Source organism: Thunnus thynnus, chromosome 1, assembly GCF_963924715.1.
Source record: "Thunnus thynnus chromosome 1, fThuThy2.1, whole genome shotgun sequence".
Taxonomy (NCBI): Eukaryota; Metazoa; Chordata; class Actinopteri; order Scombriformes; family Scombridae; genus Thunnus; species Thunnus thynnus.
Genome location: NC_089517.1, coordinates 39001497 through 39017037, shown reverse-complemented (window position 1 = coordinate 39017037; position 15541 = coordinate 39001497). Strand labels below are relative to the sequence as shown.

Sequence of the window (15541 nt, the reverse complement as noted above, 5' to 3'; positions counted from 1 at the left end):
GATAAGCCTTTTGAATTAGCACCTAAAATGTTGTCACAACTTTCATTTACAATTTCCACAGCAGCCTCCATGATCATCAACCGGGAAATGGAGGAAAAAAAGCGCATAGAGGCATGAGGGAGAGCGCACAGTTAAAGCACCCAAAATAACCATCACTCTCTCTCATTCTGACAAAACACTCAATGCAGAGTGAAAAACGAGAGACATCTGCAGAGTGAAACAGATGAAAGATTAGAATAGTTAGAATTAAAATAAGTTTTCTTTCAAATCAAACATCCCAAGATATGAGTGGAAAGTATTGTTCTTGCAACTGCATTTATACCTTTTCTTTTTTGGACCCAAATGTAGCTTAACCATTATAGCAGACAGTCCACCCACTTCTCCCAGACCTCTCTTATGGCCGCCAGTTTGTCTCTCACTGTTCTTGCAGGTTTTGACTCACAATTATCAAATTGTAGCATTCTTGAGAAAGTGTGAAAGACTTTCAGTGGCACTGTGGCATGTAAAATCGCCCTTCCGCTCTCTGTATCCCCCACAGCCAAACAAACTGTGAGCTGAGACAATTCATTGCCTCACATTATTTTAATAAAGAAGAAAGTCAATAATTTTTTTTAATAACTTTTTTATACTGCTGGGGTGCAGCATGATATGCCGAGCCATGCTGTGAGCATCTGTAATCAGATTTCATCCTCAACTTTTTGCTCACTGTAGCTGTTTCTACTTGTCTTCTACTATTCCGGTGTATAAAACTGATCCACTGATCAAATAACACAGAATATGTTGTTGGTTAGACTCATTTTTAGTGAACAACATGCAGCTGAAAATGCAGCTCTGGTGCAGGTGTAGGGCAATAATCGGTAAACAGGGAGGCTTCTATCTTTGAGATAAAATTACAAACGTAGGGAACATAACAGGCTTTTTTTGTTTTTCTGTCATTTATATACTGTTATAATGTCTACATTAAAGATGGTCAGAGTTATCAAACATGAGGTGAACATATGTAAAAATGCCTCCTTCAAGTCAAAAGCCAGTGCTTAAACCTGCTCTGAACATTTCGTTTGAAAAATACCTCTTCTTCCCCATCTAAGTGATGTCAGATCACTCAGGCATGCCCGCAAAAAGGCCATCCTTTCCATAGTCTTTGTTGCCAAGATTGTTTCACAAGCTACTTGTTGCCAAGATTGTTCTGTGGGATATTTGTGTTGTATTTGCTGCACAGCATAACTGACTTAATAAAATCCATGAAAAGTATGTCCCTCTGTTTGCTGGAGCAAACAGAGGGACATACTTTTCCTGTTTGCTGGAGCATGCTAAAAGAGAGAGGAGAAAGTATGTAGAGAAGCTGAGGAAGCCACCACTCACCATCTCCATCTGAGTAGATGGAGGCGTCAGCTTGAAGAAAGGTTCTTCAGCTTAAAGTAGTCTCTGTGAGAGTTGAGCTGTGTTTTCTACTTCTATTCGGTTCTCAACAGTGTGCCGGTAAAACATTTTAGGCCACTTGCTGAGGCTGTAACAAAATCTTTTAGAAAGGCCAGGCCACAATAATCACAAACACACATTTAGCACTTAATTTGAAGGAATTTCATTCTAAATTGAAATGGCGAGCCACGTTAAGTCCTATTTACTCGTATAGGACTTAAAACACAAACCACTTTGTTGGAAAGTGTTCCACAAGGTTAAAAGCAAAAGGTGACCGAACGAGAAATAAGCTTGATTAATGAAAAAGACCATGCACATAAAACCAGCAGTCCAAGTACATCACTCACACAGAAAGGTAAAACAGTGTCCTGAATCAGTTTCTTAAAATGGTAATGAATTCTGGTAACCTTTAACACAATCAGGCAGCTTTTTTCACAGTTTAGATGTTGGAATAACAAAAACTTAATCACACTTAGATTGGCCCTGGGTTTATGTTAATGCAAAGTGTAGGCAGAGCTTGAAAAACACAGAAGAGCAGTCAGACCATCCAACAGGTTGGAAACAATCCCCCATGTTAGTCTTAACGACAGTCATAACAGACGGTTACAACGAATGTGTAATTATTACCAAAACTGTCCATTGTAAACATCCATCACAGTTAACTTTGACCTACTGTACTTGACTCACCATAGCCTGCCAGTATTGGTTTCCCCATTTGGTCTGTTTGGTTTGTCACGGTGTTGTCACAGCACAATGTTATTACAAGCAACTGGTGGCCGGAGTTACAAAAATAAGTTGTAATAAACTGTGGTTTTCCATTAACTCCAACTCCCAAGATGCATTTAGTTTGAAACATCCAGCTGAAATGGTTTAAGATTCTGTTAATTAAACATTCAGCAGTTTTTATCAGTTCGCTTTCAGATTATGCATCAATTTTGGATGAATTCAGCAACTATGGCAAAGTGTTCTGCTCCCTTAGACATACTCTCTGCTCCCTCATTAATCTGTAACTCTGTGTTTGTGTTGCGTTGAGCACATCATTTACAATTGGTTTCCTTTTCTTTTTCAAGTCCTGGTAGCTTGTTAAACACAACAAATGGAATTGGGACACCGGAGACTGCAATGATTGGTTTTTCCTCCATTTGGTTCTTCACATTCTTTCATGTAGTGGAGTAGTAAACAACTCTGTACTTCCGTTACCATGGGAATCAAAGTGAGTGTGATTGGCTCTCGCATTGTGTCAGAGGACATTTGCATAAAGTTGAGGCTCTTTCAGCTTTGCTCTGTAGTGTAGCTAAGCGCTTTCTGAGTCTCTCTAGGTCAATGGGGGCTGCCAGACTGCAAAGCTAGGTCTCATTCACAATGAATAGCAGCCTATCACTGTCCCAGCTTTTGAGACTGTATGTATGAATGGCCCATTATGAATCAATGAAGCATTTTGAGTTTGCGTAGGTTCTTCTCTATAGAAAAGGCTGCTGTAGCTCATGTGTATTGTAGCACTTAGAGCCATCCGCGTGCCAGAGTCTTGGGAAAAATATGATTTCTCTAGTACGAAGTTGAAATTATTCAAACTGATGCCTGTAACATAAACCTGGCGTTGTTATAGTATTCAGGCGTCTCTTTTGTTTCTATGTTGAGAATCATTGAAAGAAAACTTTGAAAAGGGGAATTTACAGTGGCGGAAAAATACTGCTGGAACCAGAGTCTGCTCCTAATTTGTCAACTCTATGAAAACAACATCAGGTGATGAATCTTCTCAGTCCACCATCTGGCTGGACTGGAAATGGATACACCAAATCTTCTTCTATTGAATTCTGTCATCAGAGTAGCTGCTCAAGGTGCATTTGCTGGCACATGTATCATTTTCAACTGATCTGTTGGAGCTGTGTTGTTAAAAGACACTTGCTGTTACCACTAGTAACCACAGGTCAACCAGGACTGAAATCTTAAGGATTCTAACTTTAATGTCTGTAGTACTATCTTTGACAAAACGCAGACATTCCTTCAGGATGAGATCACTTTCACTTATTGAAGCCTCAGTAGTGAATGTGTTCCTCGACCTAGATGTAATCTATAGTGATTTGGCCTTTCTATTTGCCTGAAAAGATTTAAATCACACACTGAAACCATCTTTATTTCTAGGAACCCTTCCATGAGAGTTAAGGCTGAGTCTACGGTGTGTGTGCATGTGTGTATGTGCACATAAACATCCAGTCTGATAGAGGCCAGGTTGAGACAGCCTAGAGCAGTGTGTGGGAGTCAGTGAAAGGTGTTTGGACTGACTCAGGGCCAAGGGAAAGTCTCAGCCTGCATCCTGGAGGACTGTGTGTTCCTGACTGAGCCCATTCACGCTGACACACACTGGCACGCATGCTATTATGAATACAGACATTTATTTTCTTTCTCTTTTACTGCTTACAAATACCATCATACGAAGGGATGGGTATTGTTAAGATTTTATTGATACCAATGCCATTATTGATTCTGCTTATCAGTCCAATTCTTTATCAATTTCCCAATCAATTTTCTGTGTGGAAAAAAGTAGGCCTACACAGGGTTTCACTGTCAATGCAACTATTTTATTATCTCCACTGTTTATTAATAACCTTGCATGCTGATGAATATATGAAACATGACTGGTAGATATGTTAAATGGTCCTCAACCAAAAGTTAACTGCATTAATTAATGAATTACAGTCTCCTGTCTATATGAGAATAACAAAATGAGCAGAAGAAGGAGTGTTATTAACATCATGTCTCCAGCAGTGGAGAGCAGCCTCTCTGCTGCACTGCTAGCTCCGGGGAAAGCCCCTGTTTTCCAAGACATTGAAGAAACAGACTGAGCACGGAGTTATTTTCTTCTTATTTTCTGTTCTCTTTTCTTTTTCTCACCTCAGAGTTAGTTTAGGCTGTTTAATGCAGCAGTGTGTGTTGGCCAGTGGTCTCATTTGTTACTGCTGATCGCTGCTCTGCTCTGCTAACATTAGTCTCTAAGTGACGGCGGAGAAAGTTCACAGTTTAGGTCATGTTCATCTCGCAAACATCATTTTTTTACTCATTAAATTAAAAAAAATGCTTGTAACCGCTGCCTTTTTTGTAGATGAATTACAAGATAGCGGAAGGTAACTCTAGCATGTGTGCTGTAGACAGTCCGGAGGCTGAGCTGCCCTCACAGTTGAGTTCCGCCTTTTTCGTTCCGTCAACATCACATGCCTGGGCATCGGTAAGAGGAATTGATAAGCTCTGAGGCATTCGATTCCAGTGGATTGGACAATTTGAGACCAGTTCTCAAGTGCAAGCGGTTCTCGATTCCCATCCCTAATCATACGTGCACAAATACCCAGAGAGTTATCAGACAGAGTTCTTCAGATCAGCCTGGTCAGCCCTCAGTGTTCCCCTGTATGATTAAAATAGCCTTGGTCTTTGTCTCTCGGAAATACTCTCAGTGCCTGCAGCGGCTAAAAGTCAGCAGTAAGATGATGTGACGTGTCCTCTCATAGCTGTTGCTTCCCAACACCCATTCACAAACCGTGGATTTCTGAGTCAAGGATTTATTTTCAGATCTCTGCCTGAGCTGCTGGCATTTCTCTCCTGCCTGGCTGCATCACGAAATCAGTCCATTACACTCCTCCCCACCTTCCTCTCTGTTTTTCCTCAGCTCTCTGACGTCACTGGGTGTTTGGCCATCCAGAGTGGAAATCCTATTTTTGTGAGCCGGGGGGCTGCTCCTCAGAGCTCCTGTCAGTCTACACATGACTGTAATCTGTTTCATTAATTCCCACCCATGTGCCACTTTGCAACACTGTTTTTGAACATGTAGTGATAATCAAGTCTATTCCCTAGCCCCCGAGGTTAAGCACAGACAGGAGGGTGTGTTGTTTTTGTTGTTGGCAACGTGAGAGCTTGGAGATGGCTGAGAGAGACAGAATAGCTTGGGGCTATTTATCAGTTTGAGTCCAATAACTTGTGCCGAGGTTTTACATGTTGAACTTTTGACAGTTCTAAATGGCATAAATGATGATGAGTGTGGAAAATAAATGTTGTGGAGAAGATCAATGGCTTGGAGCAGTGGTGTAGGATTTAGCATTATTCTATTTCTATCCTGACATTTACCTAGCCTTGTAAAGCCAGGCTGCATCCCACCAGCTCCAGTTTTCACCATGAGATTTATTATCCACTGAGAACAAATACATGTCCAACCCAGACTTGGTGAAGTAGTGCGGACACCCAAACAAGGTACATGGAAAGCTGAAAATCCCACCAATATGTGACAGTTGAACACGCCTTTCCAAAACCATTGGCATTACTCTGCTGCTCCACTCTTCTGCTATCAGGCTTCCCACCAGATGTTGGAACCTGGCTGCAGGAGTTTGCTCCCATTCAGCCACAAGAGCATTAGTGAGGTCTGAAACTGATTTTGGGTGATAAGGCTTGGTTCACAGTCCAGTTTATCCCAAAGGTGTTGATCTTCCACACCAAACTGGGAAAAGCATTTCTTGAGGGAGCTGTCTTGCACTGTCTTGTTGAAACAGGAAAGTGTCTTCCTCAAACTGCTGCCAGTTTCTTATTGATTTTGTGGTTTCAGAATTTTGAAATTGACATCGACTCCAAGTAGCTGCCATGTTTTCACAGATAGAAAATCAGAAGGAAAGTCCATCACAGTACAGGTGATCTGGTCAGGAAGAGTACATGTTAATAATTAATTTAAATGCAACACACACTGGCCTAGTGTTGTGTCATTTCATATGTATCACATGACAAGAATTAGTGTCAGGATGTGCCACCAGGATCCATGTGAATTTAAGGCATGGAGCATTCCACTATCTCGTCTTCTCAGTTACTAAAAACACTGTTTACCTTTTCACTGACCATGGTGATGAACTGACTTTGGTCAGACATTATATATGCTGGTGTCCAGGTCCTTTACCATCCAGGTCTTTTGCAGAGGGCAAGGCAAGGCATTTAATGTTAGATTGCACATGCATGTTTGTGTGGTCGTGAGTGTACTCACATTTGTTTGCATTGTTCCCTCCTCCCTGTCCAAAGGTTTTCTCTGTGTTACTGTCATCTTTCTTGTCCTGTTGTTTATCTGTGATGTCATGAGCCTGCATGTCTTATATAGTATTCTATAGTAACCATTCATATAATAACTGTGACAGTATGTCAACTGAATTAGTTATAAATGCAGAAAAGGCAGTCTTTATAATGCTTTAATCACCTTTTAAAGATATAGTGACAATTTCTGTGATGTCAGAAAGAAAAAATGACTACATCAGAAAAAAGAAAAAAGACATTAGGTCAGAGTTCCAATTTTCATGGAATTTCAGTCTCCAGATATAGATACTATTGCCCCACTTTTTTACCCCACTTCCTGTCCACTGACATGATCCACAGCAACCTGCATCAGGCAGCATGCCAGACAACCCCTGCTGATCCCTCATGAAGAGCTATTCATCACTTTATGAACAATCAGTGACTTTGTGCATGAGAGTTAAAAAAAATAAACAAGGCTGGTTATTTATCCTCAAAGATGTACATGTAAGTAGTTTGAAAACTGATAAACATGCAGGAGGCACTACTAGTCAACTGAGATCTAAAATAATCCAATTTTTCTTGTAAGTCTGAATAGAATCAAAGTGTGCATTTGTACTTGTACAGTCCTGGCTCCGCTGGTGCAGGGAGTAGGAGGAGAAAAGAGATTAAGCATGTGGGTGTGTGATCTTCTGTCTCTCAGATTTCACACTTGAACATTTCTTTCATTTATTTATTTATTTTTTTCTCCCTGGCATCACTTTGTTTTCCCTAATCAGCACATTTGCGTTGTTAAGGATGTGAATGTGTAGGAGTGGAGGATGTGTAGCTGTTATCACTTCTGCACCATTCTTCTTCTTACTCTGTTATTTTTGCTGCCCTTTTCCTCTCCAGCATTCCTTTTTGGATCCTCTTTGTTCTTCTCAGCCTCACTATCATTTGCTGGGGTGCAAATTGGCCTTCCAAGGAGCTGCACTTTGCAAATTACTGAATACTGCTGCTTTCATACTTGCTGAGGCCCAGTATGAGTGTATGTGTGTGGGTGAGTGGAAGCACAGGTTCAGAACTGGAGGGTTTCTAAAGGCCTCAGTATGCTTCAACTGATACTTCATACAGTTTGTTGTCTAACCACATCTAAAGGTCCTTAGATGACCTGCTCTGAATCAGCACAATCAGTCATGGCAGGATGAAAAGCCTGATGTCCTGTTTGCATCCCACTGCCTCCCCAATCTCTCTTCAGCACTTCTGTCTTTTATTCATCTTTGCAGTCTCAGCATGATGAATCTTATTATTGTGGTTAGTAGCACACACAGACAGTCCTCAAAGCATTCTTAGTGTTGCACTTGATAGATGTCTGGCAACTGATTGGACCAAGTTGGAATGAGACTGTTGGGGTTTTAGTCAGTAGTGCTGTCATTACAGTAGATATTACTGCTATAGTGTGTACGGTGTTGTTGGATTATATTTGTTTGTCATCTGATCCAGTCTCCATGCCCGTCATTCTCGTTAGAATTAATTTATCAGTCATCAGTCTATGTTGTTCCTTGTCTCTCCATCCACCATCACTTCCACATTTAGAGCCAAATCCACGGAAGGATTGCGCAGCTTTTGTGGCCGTTAATCCTGGGCAAATGAGACAAAAAGATGTGTGTGTAATTCACAAAGCACCTGCAAAGGGTGAGATTCGCCACATACCGCGCTGCCAAGCAAATAGTGTCACGGTGCGTCTGTGCCATTTGCATGTATGTAAATGAGGTAATATTCATTCATTCGGCGCAAAATCCTTTCTATGCAAATAAGCCTTGTTGCAAAAACAGTCTCATTCACAAAGACCAGCGCTAATTGTCACATGCAATCAGGGTGGAGTTATTAGCGTCTTGAGATAGTTGGTGTTAACTGTACACACACTCCTCACTCACTCTCTCTCTCTCTCTCTGTCTGTCTATAAACCTGAACTGTGTGTGTAACAGCTGACCTGTCTAGATGTGAAGCAGAACAGAACATCAGCACTGATGTTTCTGTGATACATTCAGTGACACCTGGACAACATTATCGTACAATTCAGACATGAATCTAACACGTTGAAGACCTGCCTGAAGCACATTAATAACTGTATTTTGACAGTTGACATTTCAATAGATTATGTTATAGATGCAAAATACTAAAGAAGTAAAAAAGACAAAATGCATGAAAGCTGGTTTGTGATTTTGGAGAGCTCTGTGTGTGCACATCTCTGCTAATTAAAAACACGCAATTTAAAGGCTTTTGTGCTCTCTGCAGTTTTCATTATGGAGCAATCTGTGTGGAAAAAAGCCTGAAACACTGGAAACTGCTTCATTTACTCAAACAGACACAAAACAAGGGCAAATTACATTCAGCTGCAAAACTTTATGGGCGTGTTTTTCCACCAGCATATCATTAGTGCAAAATCTTCTGTGAATACAACCTTAAAACGGGGCAGATTGCAGGTACAAATGCTGCGCAATTCATGGTGCTCTTAGCGGGCGCAATCCATTCTTTGTACATTTGGCCCTTAGTCTTTCCCTTTTTGTGTGTGGATTGAAATATAAATGAACAAGGCAAACTTTCTGATGAAGGTCCATTTCTGTTTTGGTACAGGAACATATGAGCTTTTATGTCTTATGTCTTCAGGTCAGCCCCCGGCCTTACTGTCTGACCGCAGAGAGCTCAGGTGAAGCAAAGCGGTCTGAATCCCCACTCAGACAATGTTCAGACAGACAGCACTGCATTAAAAACATAGCTGTCTACTTCATTTCAGTGAGACTACTGTGTTGGCACAGTGGGGGCACAGATGCAGAGGACTCACAGGGACATGCAGCAAAATAATTGAACCTGTCTCAACTATAGATCTTTTTCTCAATGACATCTTCAACTTCCTCTTTCTGGAGAAAGCTTTCCATCAGACCAAATGACATCAGCAGTGACAGAAATGGTCTTGATCATAGACTGTTGTAAATACTTTTGTGACCAATCAATGAGACGAATGGGACAAAATCAAATGAGCTTTAATTAGCAAAAAAAGAATGCTAGCATTTTATTTGCTAATAGAAAATGACACCTTGCTTTCAAAATCAAATAGGTAGCATTTAGTATAGAATTAATAGCCTTTGTCAAGTTTGAACCAAGAAACAGAGAAAGTAAATATCTCATTCACTTTTTCAACATTACATGACTCAGACTATAGATCAGCAAGAATACTCTCCTGGTTTAGTCTTTGGAGCCATTTCTAAACAAACTACCATAACCATTGTCTTCAGGGTGAAGGAACACGTCCGCCAGTGCAGCAGTGTGGCTCATTGACACGTTTTAATAGTCTTTTACAACAACGGAGGTCTACGGAGGTCTAAGATATATCAGGCTTTGGATACACACACAATACTTGTTAGTAGATCAGTTCATTGTTGGTTTGGATCCATACATGAGATTTGTTGACAATTTGAAAAATACAGAAAATCACCTGCCTTATTCCTTAAATAGGCTACAAGCTTGAATAGACTGATCTGATAACATTTTATTAAATCTGTATCAGATCTAACAGGATGTAAATATCTCTGTGACTTCCTGTACATTCTGAGGGCTGTCTTGACTTGACTACAGCTTTTTGTCACTTTCTTCTGCTGCAGCCGCTCGATCTCGTCCACTTTACAGGTGAGGTGCAGGTCATCTCAAACAAGCCTATTATGACATCATCATCTGGCAACAATTTGTGTTTGCCATTCAAACACATGCGAGCACTTTGGTCGATCACTTTGTACTGTGAATGGCATTCTACTGTTTTATCTCACAATTGGTGAGATGGATATATGATAAAATTGTCACTGTGAACATTTCCAGACATGTAAAATCCTTCCTCATGGTATTTAAGTGCTGCCTGTTCATTCTCCTTTAAAAAGATAAAAAGTGGTGCTACAAACCTTGACTTATTCACCATTATGTTCTGCATTGCAATTATCTGAAACATCTGCTCAGACACACACACACACACACACACACACACACACACACACACACACACAGCAAACAAACAAAATGTACTTCGTCTCTGGTGAGATTGTGCATCTTTTTAATCTGTGCTCAGCTCTGTTGAATGGACTGTTTAGTAGAAACAGTGACGCTACAGACAGCACCGTAAGCAGATGGGTGTATATCCACAAAACAGTTTTCAACAGATGTCTTTATATTGTGTTTGCTGCAATGTTTTAATGTTGAGCCCGTGTGTGTGTGTGTGTGTGTGTGTGTGTGTGTGTAGGTAAGGCCCAGTTCATCCACATGGGTGAGGAGGTGGACGGCGTGGATATGAGGGCGGAGGTTGGCCTGCTGAGTCGCAACATCCTGCTCCGTGGTGAGATGGATCCCGGCTGCTATGGCAACGAGGCCTGCAAATTCTTTGATTTTGACACTTTTGGAGGACATTTGAAGGTACAGTGTTTTCTCAAACTTGCCCTTTACTGAGCAGACAAACAGGTGATATACATATGAGCAAGTTTCCACCCAGGGGTCATCGAGCACTGACCTTCAAACCTGTTGCAGACCTATCTGCATGTTTTGTAACAGCTGCACAGTGCTTCTGTCATTTTCTGTTTCTGTCATTTTATGTGCATCAAAAAGCTAAAACCATTTGAGTCTAGTTTTCCTCAGTGTGTCTCATTTTCATTTTAAATTATAAAGTCTTCTAAGCATTGTGACGCTACACCTATCACCATCTTTGATGTGTACAGTCAGTTACCATGGTTACAGCTGTTGTAGCAATCAATCTTGAGGTTAACGAAAATGGCACAGTTTACCTGTTTATAGCAGACTGTAATGCAATAGATGCTTCCTAAATGCAGTTGTTATACAGAAACATGGTCTGTAAAGAGAACAGCATTAATTCAACTATTCATTTTCAGTAATAAAAAATGAACGGCCTGAGTAGATGTTTTCTTTCCCAGACATGTCCTGCACTGATCTGCCTTATCTGGACTGGAGCCAATCATAGCATGTTTGATGGAAATAAATTATATTGAAGCCATTACCAATCTTTTGTTTAGCTATGATGCAAGCTGTGTTTTATTAATGCAGACATATTCAGCTTTTAAGCATATCTAAATTATTAATCTAAATGAGCCTTACTTAGCTTCACTGAAATACAATCAAATACAATTAAAGAAAACCACTCAGACCATATCCCTGCACCTGTTATATAGAAACAGGTCAAAGGTCAAAGTCCAAACCCTGATCTTATCCCCAGTATTTATCCATGAAGGCACATTTCTCTATTCTTACTTTGGTTCAACACAAAAAAACAACAAATGTATGGCACTGTATGATATGTATGACTCTTATTATCAGTGAATACATTTGCCTTCTACAGTCAAAGTACACATGTAATGGGAAAAGTTAAAGGAAGCAAATCCAATTATAACAAACTGATGATTAAAAAAAAAAAAAATCAAATGCCAACATATTTTTCATGGTTATTGGGCCTCATACAAGAACCAATCATAGAGTAGATTTGTTCTAAAGAAGCACATAAAACAGTCAAATTTTGACCGGATCATGACGGTTTATGAAAAGTCAGTGGATCACCAAAGTTCTTACCGTTAATCGTGAGGGGAACATTAATGTATGAACCAAAGTTCAAGACAACACATTAAAGATCATCCTTGACTTTTTCTCTGGAAGTTTCAGCTGTATCACACAATCCTCAGCAGCGGATGGAGTTTGCTCAGTTGTCATGGAGATGGATCTTTTCATTCATCCATCTAGAGCTGAAACAACTAATTGATTAATCAATGGACAGAAAATGAATCAGAAACTATTTTAATAATCGATCAAGTTATTTTTCTACCAAACATTTAATGTTTTTCTTAATTGTGAAGATTTGCTGCCTTTCTTTTTCTTATGTGACAGTAAACTGAATATCTTTGGGTTTGTTGGTCTGACAAAACAACACATCTGAAGACACCTTGGGTTTTAGGACATTGTGATGGGCATTTTTTACTATTTTCTCACATTTTATAGACCAAACGATCAATGAATAGTTAGTTGTAGCCCTTCATTCATCATGAGCTGATGAAAACTGTGTGATAAAGTTGAAAGCTCAAGGAAAAAAAATAGTTGTTAGTGGTTAGTAAGTGGAGGGTGAGTTGGCATTGTTTTGTCAAACTATCCAATAGTTGTCGAGATCTTCCAGTCTGGACCAAAGTGTTGGATCAACTGCCATCACCATCCCTAAAAAAAGATTGCGAGGCTCATAAGGTGCTAGGCTCTTTGCAACAGCATCATTTGCACATGCAAATACTTAATCTAGAAGTGCTAAATTAACTTCTTGAGGTGCTAAATCAACTTTTAATCTAGATATACAATGACGTGGTGGCTGAAAATCTTCACAGCCATGTAAATACTTCCATATTTTCCTTTAAAAAATATTAACAAATCTATTGCTCTAATGTACCACTATAAGTTCAATCAGAGCAAGTTAAGATGCTCAAAAAAAACCTGTGCCCTATATACCAGCCTGTTGACCTGTTGGCATGAGGAAAACAGACAGAGGAGAGAGACGCTGAGAGATGGGAAAGGACAGAAGAGAAAGGCTGTGGTTGTATTCCTGCTGCCTTCATGCCTCTCTCTCCTGAGGGCAAGCTGTCATATCCTATTATACATTTCCATCACAGGCTCATGTCACATATTTCTCATGCATGGGTGTGTGTACAGCATGTACGAGCAACACACACACACACACACACACATAGGAAAGCCCCAGTGAGATTTCAGTAAAGCCCTTCAAAATGAACGCCTCAGAGCAATACTCTACCCTCGACAGTCATGCTGTTACTGTTGTGTTCAAACTTTGTATCTCCACAAATATCAGTTGGACTTGTAGCATCTTCTCAAAGGCTGCAAAATTTCAACTGAAGTTATAGTGAAGATCACTTAAAGTATTAGTTAGGAGGTTTTCCTGTGATGTGGTGCAACAGCGGCTCTGGTTTATGAACAAAGCTGCTGTTATTCACTGATGAAGCTCCGTCGGCCCGCATTGACTCCTCTGTCACCGCCTCAAACACGTCCTTTCATCCCTTCTGTCTTTCCCTCGTTCTCCTTGTCTCTTTGCATTTTCCTCTCCACCCCTTTGTCTTTGTTACACCCCTTTTCTGCTCCACTCCCTATATCCCATGTTTCTTTTCTCTTCTCCATGCCTCCCTCCTCCTTCTTCTTCCTTTCTCCCCTTCCCTTTTTCTTCACTCTCACCTTTTCACCTCTCCATCCTCTCATCCACCTGACTCTCATCACATGTGAACTCTGTCTAACCTCCCTCTATTCTGTCTTTGTAATAGTCCCTCCTTCTCATGTTTCCTTGATTCCTCCATCTTTTCATCCACAATCCCTTCCTCCATCTCATCACCATTCTTTTACATGTTCTCTTTTTGTTTTCATCATCATTCCCTTCTTCCTTTCTGTCACCCTGCTCCTTATGTCTTGCATCCTTCTATCGCTCTGTCCATCCTCCTCCTTTCTTTCTTTCCTTTCAGCCTTTCTCTTCTTCTGCATCTTCCCTCCTTATATTTTGCTATTTTACTTTTATTTGGGAACATTTTGTGAATTTTGCTTTTATTCATGTCATTTTCTGTCTTTTTATTATTTATTTTGTTTGCGTGACTGATCTCGCTGACTGATGTTTCATCTTATCTGCTGTCATTAGGTGGAGCGGGGCTTCAAGGCAGTTCATATATCTGGCATGGAGCTGCAGCACATGGGTCAGCAGACAATGGGACACTATCCGATCCACTTCCATATGAACGGAGACGTGGACGAGAGGGGGGGTTATGACCCCCCCACCTCTGTCAGCGATCTGTCCATCCACCACTCTTTCTCCCGCTGCGTAACCATCCACGCCTCCAATGGACTGCTGGTGAGCTCAGTTTTTCTTTTTTGTATTTGTTTATTTGTTTATGTATTACTACTACATGTGTTTTTTCGGGTTTATGTGTCAGAGACTTCCTGGCAGCTTCATAGTAATGACAGGACTCTGCCTTTTGACAGAGACAGGCTAGCTATTTCCCTTTATGCTAAAATAAGCTAACTGGCTGCAGCTGAATATTTAGGTATGGTATGGATGATATTGATCTTGTTGTCTAACTTTCGGCAAGAAAGCAAATAACGTTGTTCCCAAAATGTCAAGCTATTTCTTTAATGATATACAACACGTTGCAGTATGCCGTACCAGGGTTATCGCAGAGCTCATGTTCATCACAACTAATAACATACTGTACAACACTTTTTTTTATATCATTGCTGTGGACAATCTATGACTACAATCCAGGTTAAGACCATACTGCTTTTTCCTCCCAATCACCCATTTCTAGTTTTCCCCATCACTGCCCATGTGAGTGTTTAACTATAGAGTCCAAGCTCCCAGAAACAGCGTTGGGCTATGAGGTGATATTAGGTGTAGAGGCCACAGTCAGTATTGCAGGATCATGTGACGCACACTGGCCCAAAGGGACTTTTCCAATCCACAATCATTACACAAGGAACAGCTGTAAAACAATGAATAAACTTTTCAGATTATCACAAACACTTCAACATGACTGTGATTTAAAAAGCTGTATCAGTAAATTTTTGTCATTCCTGTGTTTGGGGGTGGGGGAGGGGAGTCAGCCAGCTCAGTCAGAGACAGACTCTAATGCTCTATGGGCCAAAAATGTGGAAGGTCAAAGGGGATCTATTACTTCACTATTAGTTCACTGCTCCACTGTGCTAACATTATGGCATTTTTCCATTGTTTTGGGTGTGGTCACGCCAAGCCATGACTCCATTACACAGCAGTGAAAAGTAAAATAAGTAGTTTACCAGTTGGAGGTGTGCTAGTCGTCTGCAGCTCTTCATCAGACATCATCATCACTGTGGCTGTTTCTGCTTGTGCTGTTCCTCCCTGCATGCAACTGATCCACTCAGCAAAAAGCACCAAATATCTCAATATCTTGTTGTGTCAACCAGTTTTTAGTGCTGCTCATGGAGCTCTACTAATTCAGTGAGGACCATGTTTCACTTCCTGTAAATTCTTCACAATAAAAGTCTCCCATTATTA

General features: G+C 40.6%; 1 protein-coding gene across 5 annotated transcripts in view; it reads left to right on the top strand.

Moving 5' to 3' along the window:
- cemip (cell migration inducing hyaluronidase 1) overlaps positions 1 to 15541 on the top strand; it is a 224739-nt gene that overhangs the window by 150468 nt on the left and 58730 nt on the right. For all 5 annotated transcript variants that reach the window (XM_067597803.1, XM_067597786.1, XM_067597795.1 and 2 more), the window contains 2 exons: positions 10721 to 10890; positions 14153 to 14362. In XM_067597803.1, the coding sequence (XP_067453904.1) occupies positions 10721 to 10890; positions 14153 to 14362 (380 nt within the window). The remainder of the gene's footprint in view (positions 1 to 10720; positions 10891 to 14152; positions 14363 to 15541) is intronic.